Here is a 14,830-nt window from a genome sequence, read left to right on the forward strand (position 1 = left end):
ACCTTTCCCCTCAGGGAGATAAGGATGCTGCTGGAGACAATTAGTGTCCTCCCTTTCTGCAAAGTCTGTACATAAGGGCCTTGAAGTGTCTTGGAGCTCCTCCTTTTTGTCATGATGTGTGGCAGGTGCTCATTCTAACAATTGTTAGCCTTCTACCTAAAGTAACAAGGAATAGTTTCTTATCGCATACAATACAAGTAGGTCTGCGTTACAGGCTTATCTTTTTGGCTACAGCGTGATGTGCTCTGGCATCATACGGCATGGCATGGCATGGCATGGTCTGGCGTGGTGTGGTGTCGCATAGCATTGCATGGCATGGTATGGCGTGGCATTGCATGGCGTGGCGTGGCATGGCGTGCCGTGACGGTGGCATGACATGCTGTGGTGTGGCATGACGTGCTGTGGCGTGGCATGGTGTGCCGTGGTGGTGGCATGATGTGCTGTGGTGGTGGCATGACGTGCTGTGGTGTGGCATGATGTTCCGTGGCAGTGGCATGACATGCCGTGGTGTGGCATGACGTGCTGTGGTGTGGCATGATGTGCCGTGGCGGTGGCATGACATGCTGTGGTGTGGCATGGTGTGCCATGGTGGTGGCATGACGTGCCGTGGAGGTGGCATGACGTGCTGTGGTGTGGCATGGTGTGCCGTGGAGGTGGCATGACGTGCCGTGGCGGTGGCATGACATGCCGTGGAGGTGGCATGACATGCTGTGGTGTGGCATGGTGTGCCATGGTGGTGGCATGACATGCCGTGGAGGTGGCATGACGTGCTGTGGTGTGGCACGGTGTGCCATGGCGGTGGCATGACGTGCCGTGGCGGTGGCATGACATGCCGTGGAGGTGGCATGACGTGCTGTGGTGTGGCATGGTGTGCCGTGGCATGGCATTACATGGTGTGGCATGGCACAGCCTGGTGTGTTACGCCATGAGAGGGCACGGTGTGGTGCAGCGCGGCACTGCATGGCACGGCATGGCGTAGCGCGGCTTGGCATGGTAAGGCGTGCCGTGTCAGTCCGTGCCATGCCAGGCCACGCCCCCGCCGCACGGTAATTGACGGAAATCGGGACCAATTGCCGGGGCAGCCGCTGGCGCCGTGTGCTCCCGCCTTCCTTCGCCCCGCCCCCGCCGCCCAGCGAGACACGCCCCGTACCGGGCCCCGCCCTTGCCCCGCCCCCCATGAGCAGGGCTGCCGGCGGGGACGCGTTGTCACCGCACCCCTGCCCGCCTCCAGCCAATCAAGGCTCTCCCCGCCCGCCAGCCCCGCTCCGTCCCGGCAATTTCGCGCTCTGCATTGGTCGGTTTGAAGAAGGCGGCGGCCAATAGACGCGGGGCGGCCGTTGGCGGTCGCGGGTGGGTTGTTGGTGGTAGTGGCGGCGGCGGCGGCTGTGCTGAGGCGAGCGCTCGGCATGCAGCGGGCAGGGGCGGCCACGCAGGGTGAGGGGCTGGGGGTCCCGGGGGGTGACGGGCGTCCCTGGGGGCCGGGCGGCTAGGGGGCCTGTGCGGTTGGGGATGTTAGGGGGCGCGAGAACGCCAGGGGCCCTGTGGGGTTGGGGTGTGGGGGAAGAGTGGAAATCTGGGGGCCCTGTGAGGTGATGGGGAACTGGGGCTGATATGGGGCGGGAGAGGCCTCCGGGGGGGCTGTGGGCGATCGGAGGAGCCTGTGGGGCAGGGACATGGGAGGCCCTCTGGGGTGGGTGGGGGGCACGCCCCGCTGGGTACGGGCTGTGGGGACCCTGTGGTGACGGGGTGATCGTGAGTGCCCGTGGAATTGGGGGTGCTGTTGGGGCAGGGAGTGATCAGAGATAGGCTTGGGTGGCTTTGTGGGGTGGGTGGGCCTGCCTTGGGGGTGGAGTGGAGGGACAGGGACAGGCTGGGTGGCTGCTGGGACTTTGTGAGGAACATTGGGACAGTCGGGGTGGTGAGGGTGTTGTGTACCCCCATTGACCCGCTATTGAGAGGGGCGCATTGACGTGGTTTGGGAGGACAGGCAGTGTGGAGGGGCTTGGGGTGTGCCTTGGAGTGCTGGGGAGACTGGGGGCACCTGGGGGTGCCATGCTGTTCTCGGGGCTCTATGGAAGCCTTGGGATGCAGTGTCAAGGGAAGGGGGTAGCCTGGGGGGCAGAGGGCTGGTGGGAGGATGACTGAGGTGCCCTCAGAGCCCTGTCAGATGAGGGTGGGACAGCTTTAGTGACAGGGCCAAGGCCTTGGGGAGCCGGTGATGCTGGACTCCAGCCAGGGCCAGGTTGTCCCTGCCACGAGATGCCCCAGTACCACAGTCCTCAGCCAAACTGGGGGTGTCAGAGGTATCCCCTGCCCCCCCTGTTGAGATGCTCCTCACTTTTCCCACCTGCTTGTGTTAGCAGAAGGCTCGGCCACAGCAGGGTACAGGCTTACAGGATACATAGCTGAAGCGGGGTTATTGGCAGCATCCATTCTTTCCTTCTGTGAATTGACTAAGCCCCACACACCTGAGGTTTTCAGCAGCATCATGCTGTGAGCTTCGGAGAGCTCTGATCTTTATGTGCCCATGAGCCTCTGGGCATTATCATGTGCATGGAAATGCTCTGGGAATTTCTGGGAACAGCATTGTCAGGCTCAGGTGGGGAGCTCGGGGGACCTGCACAGTAATGCTGTGAATGTAAAAGAAATCCATTCTTATCGATGCTCCAAACACTGAGGTTGTGGTGCGTGCGCTGCATTTTCCTACCCTCTCTTTGCAGAGGAGCAGAGAAGACGGCTCCAGGAGTACGTAGCAGCCAAAGAAAAGCTGAAATGCCCGAGTGCAAAGTAAGTCAGGAGGATGTTGGGCTTGGACTAGATGATCTGTAAGGGTCCCTTCTGACCCAAATCACTCAGTGATTCTCTGAGGTAAAGCTCACTTCCAGACTTGCCAGTGTCTCTCTGCAGCGATTCACACACGTACAGAGAATCACTTCCTCCCAGTGCCCTGCTGTCAAGGCAGTGACCGGGGACGGCTCTGCCCCGCGGCACCCCGGCAGCACTTTGTAGAGTTACTGGCAGCAGGAGCAAAGGGATGGTTTGAGTGTTGACGTTTCCTGCTGGTTGATATTGTCTCTTGCGGGTATTTTCTGAGTCTCCGTGAAACTTTCTCAGCTCTTGGGTCTGACAGAACAGGTCTCACCACTGCTTTTTATGGCAGCTTTAAGTGGCCTTCTGGGATAGGTCAATATTAGGAAGGGGCTTTTTCAGTGCATTTAAAAGGAAATAGATACAACCACCTGCTAAATGAGTTACCTGGCTCCGGGAACCCTTTGCTGCCTTGCTCCGTTCCTCTGGAGCTGGGCTGCCTGCAGATGCGCTGCTGTGAGAGCAGCAGCACCTTGCAGGCTGCGGGTAGGGAGGCACCTTTCTGCAAAGCTTTTAATTGAAACTGCTGATGCACTTGGCAAACCTGAACACTTGAAAGACTCCTCACTGCCGTTAGTATTTCTCATGACATTGTAGTGCAAAAGAAGCCATAAAACTTCTCCGTGGGGAGAAGATAAAGGGAAGCAGGATCAGAGACCAGAAAGAGCCAGCCAGTCCCTGTGCCAGGCTCTGGAAAACTCCATGAATATAACAGAAACGAGAAGATTCATGATTTTTCTTTATGGCAACCACTTGTGTAGAATAGAGGACAATACCCTAACTCTTCAGGCTCTTTCATTACAGAAAAATAGCTGCACAGACATTAATCTTCTCTGACGGAGCTGCTAACTCTGGAGCAGAGGGGTGGGGGAACCCTGCAGCTGGTTGCTGTCGGAGGGTTCCAGTTCAGGGAGGAGAAGGAGGACAGGATGGGGGGGGACCCGACAGCCAGGGCTGCTGTCCCACCTCCCCGCTTCGCTGCTGGTGCTTGGGCAGCTGAAGGGCTTGTGAATCAGCCACTGCAGCATTGCGGCTTGCCGTGACAGCGTAAACCCTGGCCAATGCTCTGAGACGCCGCTGTGACCTGCAGCATGGCAGCAGCTGACTCGGATGCACCTCGGCTGTCTGCAGCACAGGAGCACTTCAGGACACCAGTCAGGGGCAGCAGCGTCTATTGCAGTCTGCTGTCTGCCAGCCCCCCCTGCCTGCAGGAACCATTTTGGTTACTTTTGTTGTCAGTTTTGTGATGATGCTGGATGTCAATGTTTTGTGTTGCTTTTCTGTTGCCACACAAAAGAAAAAGAATTAGTATCACATGGTACTTGACAGCTTTTTGATTTCAAAAAGTTTCTTATTAGCTCCTGTGACTGAGACACCCAGCAGTGCTTTGGATATTTAACCTTTTCTGCAATATCTGTTAAATAACCTGATACGTTGTTTGACTTCCTACAGACCCCTTTTAAAGGACCGGAGGAATCACCTGAATCCACCCTTAGAACCAGTTTCTAAACTAGACCATGTAAGTAGAAATCTTCTGAGTCTAGTTTTGTATTTCACGCTTGAAGCGACTCTGGGCAGAACAGGGTACCCAAATCACAGTAATGAGTTCCTGACCCCAAATGGGGTGCAGTCATCAGATTGCTGAATAACTGGCAATAAGTCAACTAATCATTTTTCAGAGGAACTTAGTGTGGGAGACTCATCCTCTGCCCTTGCACTGGTGGGTGTTGTGTTATTGTTCTGTTGAGAACTGCTTTGTCACTGTGGGCCTTCACGTGGACATCCCCTGTGCTAGCAGGGCTGGGGCAGGAGTGAGCTGTCAGGGTTTGACCAAGCTGAGCTTGCCTTGGGGCTGAGGTTTGCTTTATCTCTCCAGGTTGACAGGAACAAGAAGGATGTTCTCAGAAACGTGGCGATGGGTGCTCAGAGGGATGGCAAGCTTGGTGCCAAATCCACACAACACGCTGGCCATGCTGCTCAGCAGAAGTCTTCAAATATATCCCAGAGAGCGGCCGTGGTGCGTCTGGAGCAGCCGAGGAAGACTGCAAAGCTTCCTGTGGGGCTCGTGCCAAGCATGAGCCACCCTACGCAGCCCAGAGGAAGGCTCCCAACTTCAACCTCTGGTCACCTAAATCCAGAAAGGAGCAAGAAGCCTGCACAGGAGACTGTCACCGCTGCAGCACCTCAGACTGGAAGTGACCACCCCCCTCTTGGGGCACCTTGCTCCCTAAATGAGGGTCTGCAGGACAGGCTGGTCTGCAACAAAGAAAACATCCGAGCACAAACCTCTTCTACACGCTCTGTGCTGAACAGAGTTTTTCAGTCTGATGGAAACAATCTCGGGAACAAGAAAGTCTTGGCTCACGGGCAAAGCTCAGCCATAACGTCAAGAGCCGTCACGGGCCCAAAGGGCAGAATTAATAACCGCCAGGCTAAGGAAGATCTGATTCAGGATAAATTCGGGAAAACCCTGCCAGGCTCAAAGAGCACATCTCAAAAACTAAGTGTCAAAACTGAGCCGTTGCAGCCCCCTCGGTTACTTACTGCTTCTACTAATTTGCTACATAAAAAACCAGGGGCAAACCAGGAAAAAACTAATATGGCAGGGGAGCCCAAAGGAAAGCCACTTGGCATACTTCCAGTGGGAAGTCTTAAGCACCACAGTAGACCCCCCCAAATGAAAAGATCTCCCATAAAGCCTCCGGCCTCCAGCAGGCCCCAGGGGACCACAAACTTGAAATCCAGCCTGAAACCGGGTGGCACGATGCAATGGCAAAGGCCCGTGGCTAAAGGGGAGGCAGGTAGGAAGGACGTGAAGGTGGTGCCTCCTGGACGCACAGCAGCGTCCCGAGTGACAGTCCCGCAAAACCAGTCTCGCAGCGCACACAGCTCCAAAACACAAGCTATTGAGAGTGATTTTAGGAGTAGGAGAGAGAGGCTTAAACCAGAGCTGCCAAAAGCAAGTGGAGTCCAGGCTAGGCGTGTTCCCAAGACCCCATCGGCTGCGGATCGTAAGTAAGTAGCAGCTTTGGCCAACTGTCCTCACCTCCAGGGGACAGCAGAGTATAAAGTGTTTAACTGTGTGAACCAGCACCAACCTGCTGGAAACTGGGTCCAAAGTCCCCCTTATCGGCGAGTACCTGCTTGGAGCTTGACGCCCCAGAAAAGAGGAGGGTGGGGATGAGATTTGGTGGTACCCTGGATTCCTCTCCCACCAATTCAGCAAGCAGGAGGAGAGCCTAGAACGTGGATGTCTTTTTAGGGTGGATGTACTGGTTCTTCCTGAGCAGCTGAAGTTGGCTAGAGGGAGATTCCGAGGGAAAACAGTAGCCTGGCAAGTGCTGGCCATCTGCCAGGATGGTAACAGTGATCCTTTGGTCCTTTAACAGGAAACAGCTGGAGGAGTGGTTGGCATCCAAAGGCAAGATATACAAGCGGCCACCTATGACACTGCTTCAGAAAAATGCAGTGAAGCTGTCCTGGAGAAATGTCAAGGAGAAAGAGAAGCAAGAGAAACCAGAGCAGCTCTGCCTGGAGAAGATCAACAACATACTAACTGAGTGTCTGAAGCTCATTGAGGAGGTGGGAGTGGGAAAGGAGCTGCTTGAATGGGCTCCTCTTCTCCTGGAGCGTCCTGGCAGATGAGGGCCATGTCCCCCTGGCAGCACAGAGGGGTTTGGAGCAAGCATTCTCACTCGCTTGGCTGTAGTTGTCAGAGGGGTAACATCATGCATAGGAAAATTAAGTCCTCATGGAGTTACAGATAGGCCAAAGGCACGCTGCGAGGTGTGCTAACGAGCAAAACGAGCGATACCCAGTCACAGGGCTTGCGTGTGTCATCGCCAATGTCCTGGTACCTGGCAGCGCAGTCTGCAGCAGGAATTTCTGCAGCAGCAGCTCGGGTGATTGAGCCAGCTTGAGGTACGTCCCTGGTGGACCTCACAGCTGCCCTGAAGTATCACCTCTGGGAATGCTGGCCACCAGTCCTGCTCCAGGGTTTAGTGGCTCAGTCAGTGCCAGCACTGAAGAGTCTATCCCTCGACATCCCTCTGAAATACTAGACTTATTTTACGAAGGGGACAATAGAGGCAGGAAAGCTATTATCTGGCCATGGTCACATAGAAGACTTGCAAAAGACCCTCCTTTTCCTAGACAGTGATTACGCACTGACAGCTCCCCTGGTGCGCACCTCTGGCTCTCGCAATTGACACCTTTCTCTGGGACCTTGCCCTTCTTGTAGGGTGTCCAGGCAGAGGAGCTCTCTGCAGTGCTCTCCCATGTGCCCCAGGCAGAGAAATTTGCCAAGTTCTGGATCTGTAGAGCGAAACTCCTCGCACGGAGCGGCCCTTTTGATGTGACGGGGTTGTACAAAGCAGCAGTCTGCGCTGGTGCTGTGGTGAGTGAGGCGCGCTTCTCTTCGGTAGCTCCCTGTGTTCCCTGCCTCTGCGCCAGCAAGTTTCCTCAAGATCCAGGGGTTGGATTTTGGGATGAGTTTAGCAGCACTAGTCACTGGGGAAAAAGCCCTTTAGAGCTGCCGGTCCCATTTTGTGCTATAGAAGCACCTTTGGCTTTAATCAATCAGCCAAGCAGGCAGTGCCGTGTGGGCATGACCAGGTAGGGCACGTACCCTGCTCGTGCCGGAGCTGTAGCTGGAAGCAAAGCAACAGCAGCTCTGTGCCGGTCTGGGCGGCGTAACTGCAGCATCTGGTGGGATTTACCCGTGCCGGGTGGGCGCCTGCCCAGCTGTGTCTGTGCGCTGATGGGTCTGACTTGGCGAAGGGAAATTCTGCAGCCTTTTGCTGCTGTCTCCAGCACGGGGTGTCACGATGCAGCAAAAACCTTTTCACCTATTCAGTTGTAACTCTGGTCTCCATTCCCATCAGGCTTGCCTTGACCCGCATTCTGCTTTTTTCTGCAGCCGCTCCAGGAGCTCAGGGAAGTTGTCCTTGATATTTTGAAGGCTGCAGACCAAACATCAGAAGGTAACATGTGCGTGTGGGGGCTGGCTGGCAGGCTGGAGCATGGGCAGGCTGGGGTTCCTTGCTGCTGCAGGCAGGGAAGCAGCATGGTCTGCAGTCTGTCCTAGCACCCCATGTCCCTCTTGATGGAGACAGCGTGTTGTGAAAGTCCAGAATCCTGATCTCAAAAATGGGGCAAGATTCCTCTGCCAGGGCTGGGCACGGTCCCGGCCCAACACACCTCTGTAGCAAGGTGCCCTTGCCCGTGTCCGGACACCGTGGTGGTGTAATCCCTCCTCAGCTGCTGCTCTCTGCAACCGCGCTGCCCTTTTCCTCTCCTGTCAGGGGAAAAAGCTGAGCAGCCCGTTCCTTGGGAGCCTACAACGCCTTGCCTGAGTGAGAGGCAGCACGCGGCAGCCACTCCCTGCCTGACGGGGAGGTCTCTGACCAGCCTGCCCGTCTCAATCAAGTTACAAGTTACGTCTGCATCCAGGTAAGGCTGAGCTGCCCACTCCTGGCAGCAAGCACCCTCTGCCTGTGCCAGCGCTCCTCTGCAGGATTTACCTAACGGCTCTTGTCCTCTCTGCAGAGGAAAGGAGTTGCTGGAACGCCAGGAGCTGAAATTCCTGACTCCAGTGCGGCGCTCGCTGCGGATAGAGCGGGCTGGGAGCCACTACCCAGAGATGCTGAAGGACCATGACCCTGTGGTGTCGTCCCTCAGTGAAATCCTGGATGCTGAGGAGGAGACTCAGTTCTTCTTCCGGAAAAACAAGGCTTTGCCAGAGGTGGCAGAGCTGGAGGGTTTGAGTTCGTACCCCTCGGAGTGCTGCTGAGGGATTCCCAGTGGGGTACGGGCTGCTTGCTCCCCTGCGCTGCCTTGCATGCACTCCACTGACTTCTCTTGTTGCCTCTCAGATGTAAATATGTAGGGGTGGCATATAATAAGCCTGTTTCAAATAGATAACCACTATTGTAAACATGTAAAAACTTGCAGTAGAGATGTAGTGTGGGCTAGTGAGTCGTGTGCAAGGCCAAGGGTTGGAGACATGGGCTGTGTCCCCTGGGACTGCCCTTGGCTCCTCTGCTGTGACGCATGCCCCGATTTTCCTGCTGTAGGATGATGTCACTCAGACTCTGCAGTGCTCCAGGCACCTTCCAGTGTTTTGGAAGTGATGTCCTGAGGGATTTGTTCCAGAGCTGTGTCATGCCCTACCCGGACAGCGTCCGGATGTTCCCTGCTGCAAGGCATGCACAGGCCCGATGTCTTGAGTCTTGTACGGCGGCGCCAGCTGCGCCAGACTGGCGAGAGGCTGGAGGGACTGGGGTAACTGCAGGACCACAGCAGCTTCCGCACGGGCCCTGAGGAGGCTCACGGCGGTATGCGCAACGGGTGCGGAGGTCCTTGGGAAGCAGCCGAGCCCCACTAGTGCCTCAGGGCCCTATGGCAGCCTCCTCTGCCCCAAAGCGAGTGGTGGCACAAGGCTGCTGTGACAGGCTGGTTCTGGGGGTGGCGGGGTTTCCCTGCTGTGAGGAGTAAAGTGGTACGGCTGCCATGAAGGGTGGAAGGGAGACCCGTTGTCACCTTCCCGTCCCCAGCAAGTAGAGGTCCTGTCCTCATCTCCCCTTTTTGCCTCGTCACGACACAGCCACCACCAGCGTTGGCTCAGCATCTTTATTGAGAAACCTCGATGCTGGGAGAAGTCCGAGAGCAGCATCTGGAAGTCCCGACACGGGTCTGGCTGTGGTTGGGGGAGTGCCGCAGGCCTGGCCCCCTCCTCCGGGGTGTGGGACAGTGCTGGCAGAGGGGGGGTGTCTCAGGGCTGCCACCCTCTTCCAAGCTGCTGGCCAAGGATTTGGGATTTGTCTTTTGCCCTCAACTCCCAGGTTCTGGGGTAAAGCACTTTTCCTTTAAAATAGCCAATTTTATGTCTCTCTGGTGCCAGGAGTTCAAGTATTTTATAAATAGAAAAGGGCAGAAAACAGAAGAGGGTAATAGCAGGTAAAAGGGATTCCCGGGGGCAGCAGTGTCCCCCCCCTGCCCCAGACCCCTGGGGCACCGTCCACCCAGCTCCCCCCAGAGCCAGGCCCCAGTGTCACGGTGGTGCCTGGGGCCGGGCACCGAAGCTGCACGGGCAGGAGCTGCTGCGACCACCCGCCGGTGCAAAGAGGGTTTCCAGCGGTACCCGGTGCAGATGGCTGTCCCCGGCACCGCGAGGCCCCAGGCTGTCATCGAGCTGGCTGGGAGAAGCAGTTGATGCTGGGGGCGGGGGGGCATGAGTGACCATGGGGGCACCAGGCAGCCCCAGGGCTCTGGGGGGCCCTTCTCCTGGGGCAGGGGGGAGAAGGGCACCGCTGCATGGGGTGACGTGTGACATGGGGTGTGGGCCAGGGCCACCAGCCATGCTGTGGCCACCGGAGGTGGTGGCTGACCACGGGTGGCTTCGGTCTGCCAGCCGGCGGTGTGAGCGGTCTGAGGCCACCGAACGTCCTCCCGAGGGCTGGCACCTGCCAGCTCAGCAGCCATCAGCACTGGGGTGGGCTCAGGCTTCTCCGTCATCTTCCTCCTCCCCGCTGGAGTCCTGGGGAACCCCAGCAACCTGAGATGGAGGTGGGGGGGCTCAGTGGGCACGGGACCCCACTGCCATCAGGGTGCTGGGACTCCCATGCCCTTCTGCCCATCTGTCCCCTGCCACCCACCTGCTGGCCGGGGTGGCCGTGCTGGGCTAGCCAGGGTGCCAGAGTGCCTGCCTCCCCCACGTCCAGGCGGCCATGCTCCACTGTCGACTCGTGTGCCATCTGCAGCGGGGAGAAGGCTTGCAGAGAGGGGCCAGCACGGAGCAGTCAAGGGGTTGGGTGCCCCCCAAATGCCTCCATCAGCCCCGTTACCCCCCCCGAGGCACAGCAGGTGAGCAGGAGGGACCAGGAGCTGCGTACCAGGACAGGGGGTGCCCGGAAGAGGTAGCTGAAGGGGTAGTAGAGGAAGTTGATGAAGGAGGCGGCATAGAGATCTGCGTAGCGCATCAACTGGTTGGCAAAGAGCGTCTGACGCGAGCCGCAGCGGAACAGGCTACCCATCTTCCCGTAGCACATGTCCATCTCGTGCGTGACTTTCTGTGGGTGCAGCAGGATGGTCAGGGCACCCAATGATGCCCCCCCCTCCCCATTCCCCATGGGGGGGGGGTCGGTGTGGGGGGGAGCTGAGCTGTGTGCGGACTGGGACAGCACCCTAAGCATCACCTGGATCCGACGCTTGATGGAGCTGATGTCTGGGCGCTCACTGCTGCCGCTGTCCAAGTGCCTGGAGCAGGAGAGGCCCGGCCAGGGACTCGTCTGGAGGGTCCCCCACGGATGCCCACACCCCCCACCAGTGTGCCCTGCCCGCCCCGTGCCCACTCACTGGTACAGCTCCGCCAGGAAGAGGTCCAGGTTCCGCAACTCCTCAAACAGCTCTGCAAGGGCAACGGGGCTGGCTCAGTGGGGGCAACATCCCCCCACTGCCCTGCACAACCAACACGGGCTGTCGGGGCACGTCCCACCGGCCAGTTTGCCATCGGAGGGGTGGGGGGGTAGGAGGCTCTGAGCCACCTCCCCCAGCTGGGCTTGGCCGTGTCCCTGGCCAGGTGCTGCTCACCGCTCTTCTCCGTCCAGACCTGCAGCTCACGGGCCAGCTCAGGCACCACCAGGAAGGTGCGCCAGCCCTGACGCTTCTTGGACTTGAGGATGTCCCCGAAGATGTGGTCCCCCATGTAGAGGATGTCTTTTCCCTTCACACCCAGCAGGTCACACACCACGTCCGAGGAGCCTGCGACAGCCAGACGTCAGGGTGACGGTGCAGGCACATCCCCCGCGGTGCCTGCAGAGCCCGGCCAGGCGCTCACCACCGGAATAGACGGCGCAGTGCTGGAGCGGGCCGGTGTACGTCCCGATGCGCAGCTTCCCCGTGTCCTGTGGGACAAGAGGACCCCGGGATGGGGTGGAAGTACCGTTACCTGTGCCCACCCAATGGTGCGCCCACCCCACCGTGCCCACAGGACACCCCCGCCCCGCAGTGCCCAGATGGTGCCCACTGCCCTGACCGGCCCTGCAGCAGTGGAGGGATCCCCACCGTGTTGACTTGGCGCAGGACGGTGCCCTCAGCGAAGAAGAGTGGCTTGCGGGTGTCCACCACGATGAGATCAAAATAGGATCGCCAGGGGCGCAGCGGGGTCTCGGCCTGCCAGGTGTCGGGGTGGGACTCAGCGAGGGGCTGCCAATGGCACCCTGCACCCCCTGCCCAGCCCACATCGGGGACAGACTCACCTTGTCCTCATCACTGAAGTCGAACAGGTAGGACATAATGGCCTGCAACGACATCCAGCGTCTCCACCACTGTCCCCGGAGAGGGCAGACCCCCCCCTGCCTGCACTTTGCCCCCCCCAAGGCTGCCCCAGGGCAGGCTGGACTCGGGGTTGGGGGTGGGGGTGGGGGGTGGGAGGGGTGGACACAGACACATACACCCCCACTCACATCAGTGTAGTTGTAGTCGCTGTTGGTGGCCAGAAAGACCTTCCCCACCTCCTTCATGCGGCTCAGCAGCAGTGGCACCCGGGGCTGGTGATGGGCAAGTCAGTGTGTGTGGCGGAGGGGGGGGGCCATGGGGACCCCCCCAAAGGGGACCAGGGGGTGGGTCCATGGGGGTCCGCAGATACTCACATCCTTCACCACATATTTCTCCAGGTTCTCCAGTGTCTTCTCCTTCAGGCAGCCCTGCAGAGGGGACAGGTGAGTCTGGCCGAAGTCTCCCTGGGGTACCCTCTGCATCTCCCCCCCCAGCAACCCACCCCAGCACCCTGCCCATCACACCCACCGAGAGGTGGACGTGGTCCATGGCCTCGCGCACGTCCTGGAACATGCTACGGAAGGACATGAAGAGGTTCCCGTGCTTGTAGCCAGTGTCACAGCTGCAATGGTCAGGGAAAGGGGGGGGTCAAGGGGGTGAAGACCCCACCCCAGATCCACCCGGTTCAAGCCCCCACCCGCCAGCTCCCTCTTACTTGACGTATCTGGAGCAGTTGGTGAAGAAGTCCACGAGACAGGCGTAGAGGTGGGCCTCTGCCGGGGAAGGGGCCGTGAGAGGGGATGCAGGGCACATGGGGGAGGGCAGCTGCCCGCAATGGGGAGGGGGCTCTCACCCACCCGTGAGGTTGAAGAGGGTGTTGAGGATGTGGAAGCGCTTCATGTCGTCCCGCTGGATGAACTTGTTGGGGTAATAGTGGAGGATTTCGGCCCTGGGGAGAGAGCACAGAGCTGCACCCCCACGGCGAGGCCCCCCTCTCGTCCCCCTCCCCAGCCCCCGGGGGGGTGTCCCAGACTCACCCCTTGAGGAAGCGGAAGCCATGGGCGCAGACCAGCAGGTTCCCGTGGGAGTCCACCTTCAGCAGGTTCCCGTACAGGGCATCGAACACCAGCCCCCTGCGCCGCACACCCCATCAGTGGGTGGGGGTCCCATCAACACCCCCACCCTGTTCCCCCCATCCCCAAAACTCACCGAGTGGGGAAGGTGGGGTCATACTTGTAGGCGAGGATCTCGTGGGGGTACCCGATAGAGACGAGGTGCTCCAGCAGCAGGGCAAAGGCCAGCTCCTCGTAGTCGGGGGACTTGTACACTGTGGGGGGCAGGGGGGTGGCGTGGGCAGGGGGCTGGGGGGGGGTGTGGGGGTGTGTGTGTCCTGTCACCCCCCACACTGCCTCAGCCTCCCCCCACCCAAAAACGCACTGGCCAGGGTGTAGTCCATGTCGAAGCCGAAGCACTTGATCTTCTCCAGCGCCAGGCTCCGGTTGACGAAAATTCTAGGGGCAACCGGGGAGGGGTTGTGGGGTGGGGGGTGTCTAGGGCTGGGGGTGGCACGGAGGAGGGGATGGGGACCTGTCCCCACATGCCCCGTCCCTGGCCAGGGGGGTGGGCTGCGTGCCTGGCCTGGCCCAGGGGCCCCACAGAGAGTTATTAGAGCAGAAAAATGGGCTTCTGAGCTGGAAATGGACGTGGGGGGGTGGGAGGTGGTGCAGGGCAGGGAGGGGGCATGGTGAGCCCCCTGTTTTGGCCTGCCCCCCCAGCGTGTTTACATGGGGGACCCCCCCAGGGCCTCTACCCCCCTCCCGCACGCCCCCAAGAGCCCTCCCCCGTACCTGCACCCCCGGGGTCTTTCCCCCAGGTCCTGCCCCCCCCCAAGTGTGTGTCCTGTGTCCCGTTCCCCCCCCCCCCCCCCATATCCGCTTCCCCAAAACTCTTTCCCCGCAGGTCCTGCTGCTCCGGATCACCCCCCCCCGACACCCCCCCCATTGCTGCCCCCCATCCCCCGCCCTCTTGCCCCCCCCTCGGCCCCCCCCCCCCGGCCCCACCGGTGCTGGCAGTCCCTCCGCAGCGCCCGCGGGTCACCCTGCCCCGGGCCCGGGCCCGCCGCCGGGCCCCGCTCCCCCTCGCTGCCCATCGCCGTCGCCTCCGGCCGCCGCCTCCGGCCGCCGCCGCTTTAACGGGGCCCCGCGGGACCGCCCCGCCCCGGCCCCCGGCCCCGGCCCGGCCCCCCCCCACCTCGGGCGCAACAGCCGTCCTGGGGAACAGAGGCACCCCGGGATGGTGAACCCCAAAATGGGGCGCCGATCGCCCCGTATCCCCCCAAAAGTGAGGCAATGCGCCCCCAAATGGGGCAGTGCCCCCCGTGCCCCCCCCCCCACCTGGGGTAGCACCCCTCCATACACCCCCAAATAGATCAGTGCCCCCCCCCCCGCACGCCCAAAAGGGGCTCCCCCTCCTCCCTGGATCGCGTCCCCCCCCGGCAGTGCCCCCCGTGCCCTCCACCCCCCCCCCCCGCGGTGCCCAATCCGCCCCCCCGCGGAGGAAGCGCCCTCCCACGGCCACGGCCCCGACGGCGCCAGGAGCGGCCGCGGGCGCCCGTCCCGTCCAGTCCCGGAGCCCCCGTGGCCGGTGTTTGCCCGGGGGGCCGCTGGCAACGGGGAGCGCCCGGCGC

At 60.2% G+C, this 14,830-nt stretch overlaps 2 protein-coding genes across 3 annotated transcripts; one reads left to right on the plus strand and one right to left on the minus strand.

Annotated features, from left to right (window-relative positions):
• Window positions 1-1,349: 1,349 nt before the first annotated feature.
• Window positions 1,350-8,819, plus strand: CKAP2L (cytoskeleton associated protein 2 like). Its single transcript, XM_054804779.1, has 9 exons — window positions 1,350-1,434; window positions 2,721-2,787; window positions 4,321-4,387; window positions 4,745-5,883; window positions 6,258-6,450; window positions 7,109-7,264; window positions 7,787-7,850; window positions 8,172-8,319; window positions 8,416-8,819. Exons 1-9 carry the CDS (start codon window positions 1,407-1,409, stop codon window positions 8,657-8,659), a joined length of 2,106 nt encoding a protein of 701 aa, XP_054660754.1. The 5' UTR covers window positions 1,350-1,406; the 3' UTR covers window positions 8,660-8,819.
• A 664-nt stretch (window positions 8,820-9,483) lies between these two features.
• LOC129196771 (cytosolic purine 5'-nucleotidase-like) lies at window positions 9,484-14,349 on the minus strand. Of its 2 annotated transcripts, none has more exons than XM_054804702.1 (18): window positions 14,205-14,349; window positions 13,582-13,655; window positions 13,354-13,471; window positions 13,182-13,277; window positions 13,002-13,093; window positions 12,860-12,917; window positions 12,673-12,766; window positions 12,519-12,572; window positions 12,333-12,416; window positions 12,126-12,167; window positions 11,932-12,039; window positions 11,705-11,771; window positions 11,458-11,628; window positions 11,224-11,275; window positions 11,064-11,124; window positions 10,761-10,937; window positions 10,524-10,622; window positions 9,484-10,405 (listed from the first exon to the last, which is right to left on the minus strand). In XM_054804702.1, the coding sequence occupies exons 1-18, from the start codon at window positions 14,291-14,293 to the stop codon at window positions 10,367-10,369; spliced, it is 1,575 nt and encodes a 524-aa protein (XP_054660677.1). In that variant the 5' UTR covers window positions 14,294-14,349; the 3' UTR covers window positions 9,484-10,366. The 2 variants fall into 2 exon arrangements, with proteins under 2 accessions (XP_054660677.1, XP_054660676.1); XM_054804701.1 differs by having other exon boundaries at window positions 9,484-10,423.
• Between the last annotated feature and the right edge of the window lie 481 nt (window positions 14,350-14,830).

This window comes from Grus americana, chromosome 26, assembly GCF_028858705.1.
Source record: "Grus americana isolate bGruAme1 chromosome 26, bGruAme1.mat, whole genome shotgun sequence".
NCBI lineage: Eukaryota > Metazoa > Chordata > Aves > Gruiformes > Gruidae > Grus > Grus americana.

Bases quoted from the DNA above. Each gene is read 5' to 3' on its own strand.
- CKAP2L (XM_054804779.1), top strand. From the start codon at position 1,407: ATGCAGCGGGCAGGGGCGGCCACGCAGG. The intron at 6,451-7,108 runs GTGGGAGTGGGA...CCCTTCTTGTAG, and splicing joins GTCTGAAGCTCATTGAGGAG to GGTGTCCAGGCAGAGGAGCT. The intron at 8,320-8,415 runs GTAAGGCTGAGC...TCCTCTCTGCAG, and splicing joins CAAGTTACGTCTGCATCCAG to AGGAAAGGAGTTGCTGGAAC.
- LOC129196771 (XM_054804701.1), bottom strand. From the start codon at position 14,293: ATGGGCAGCGAGGGGGAGCGGGGCCCGGCGGCGGGCCCGGGCCCGGGG. The intron at 12,417-12,518 runs GTGAGTATCTGC...GCCCATCACCAG, and splicing joins AGAAATATGTGGTGAAGGAT to CCCCGGGTGCCACTGCTGCT. The intron at 11,772-11,931 runs GTGGGGATCCCT...CTTGTCCCACAG, and splicing joins TCCTGCGCCAAGTCAACACG to GACACGGGGAAGCTGCGCAT.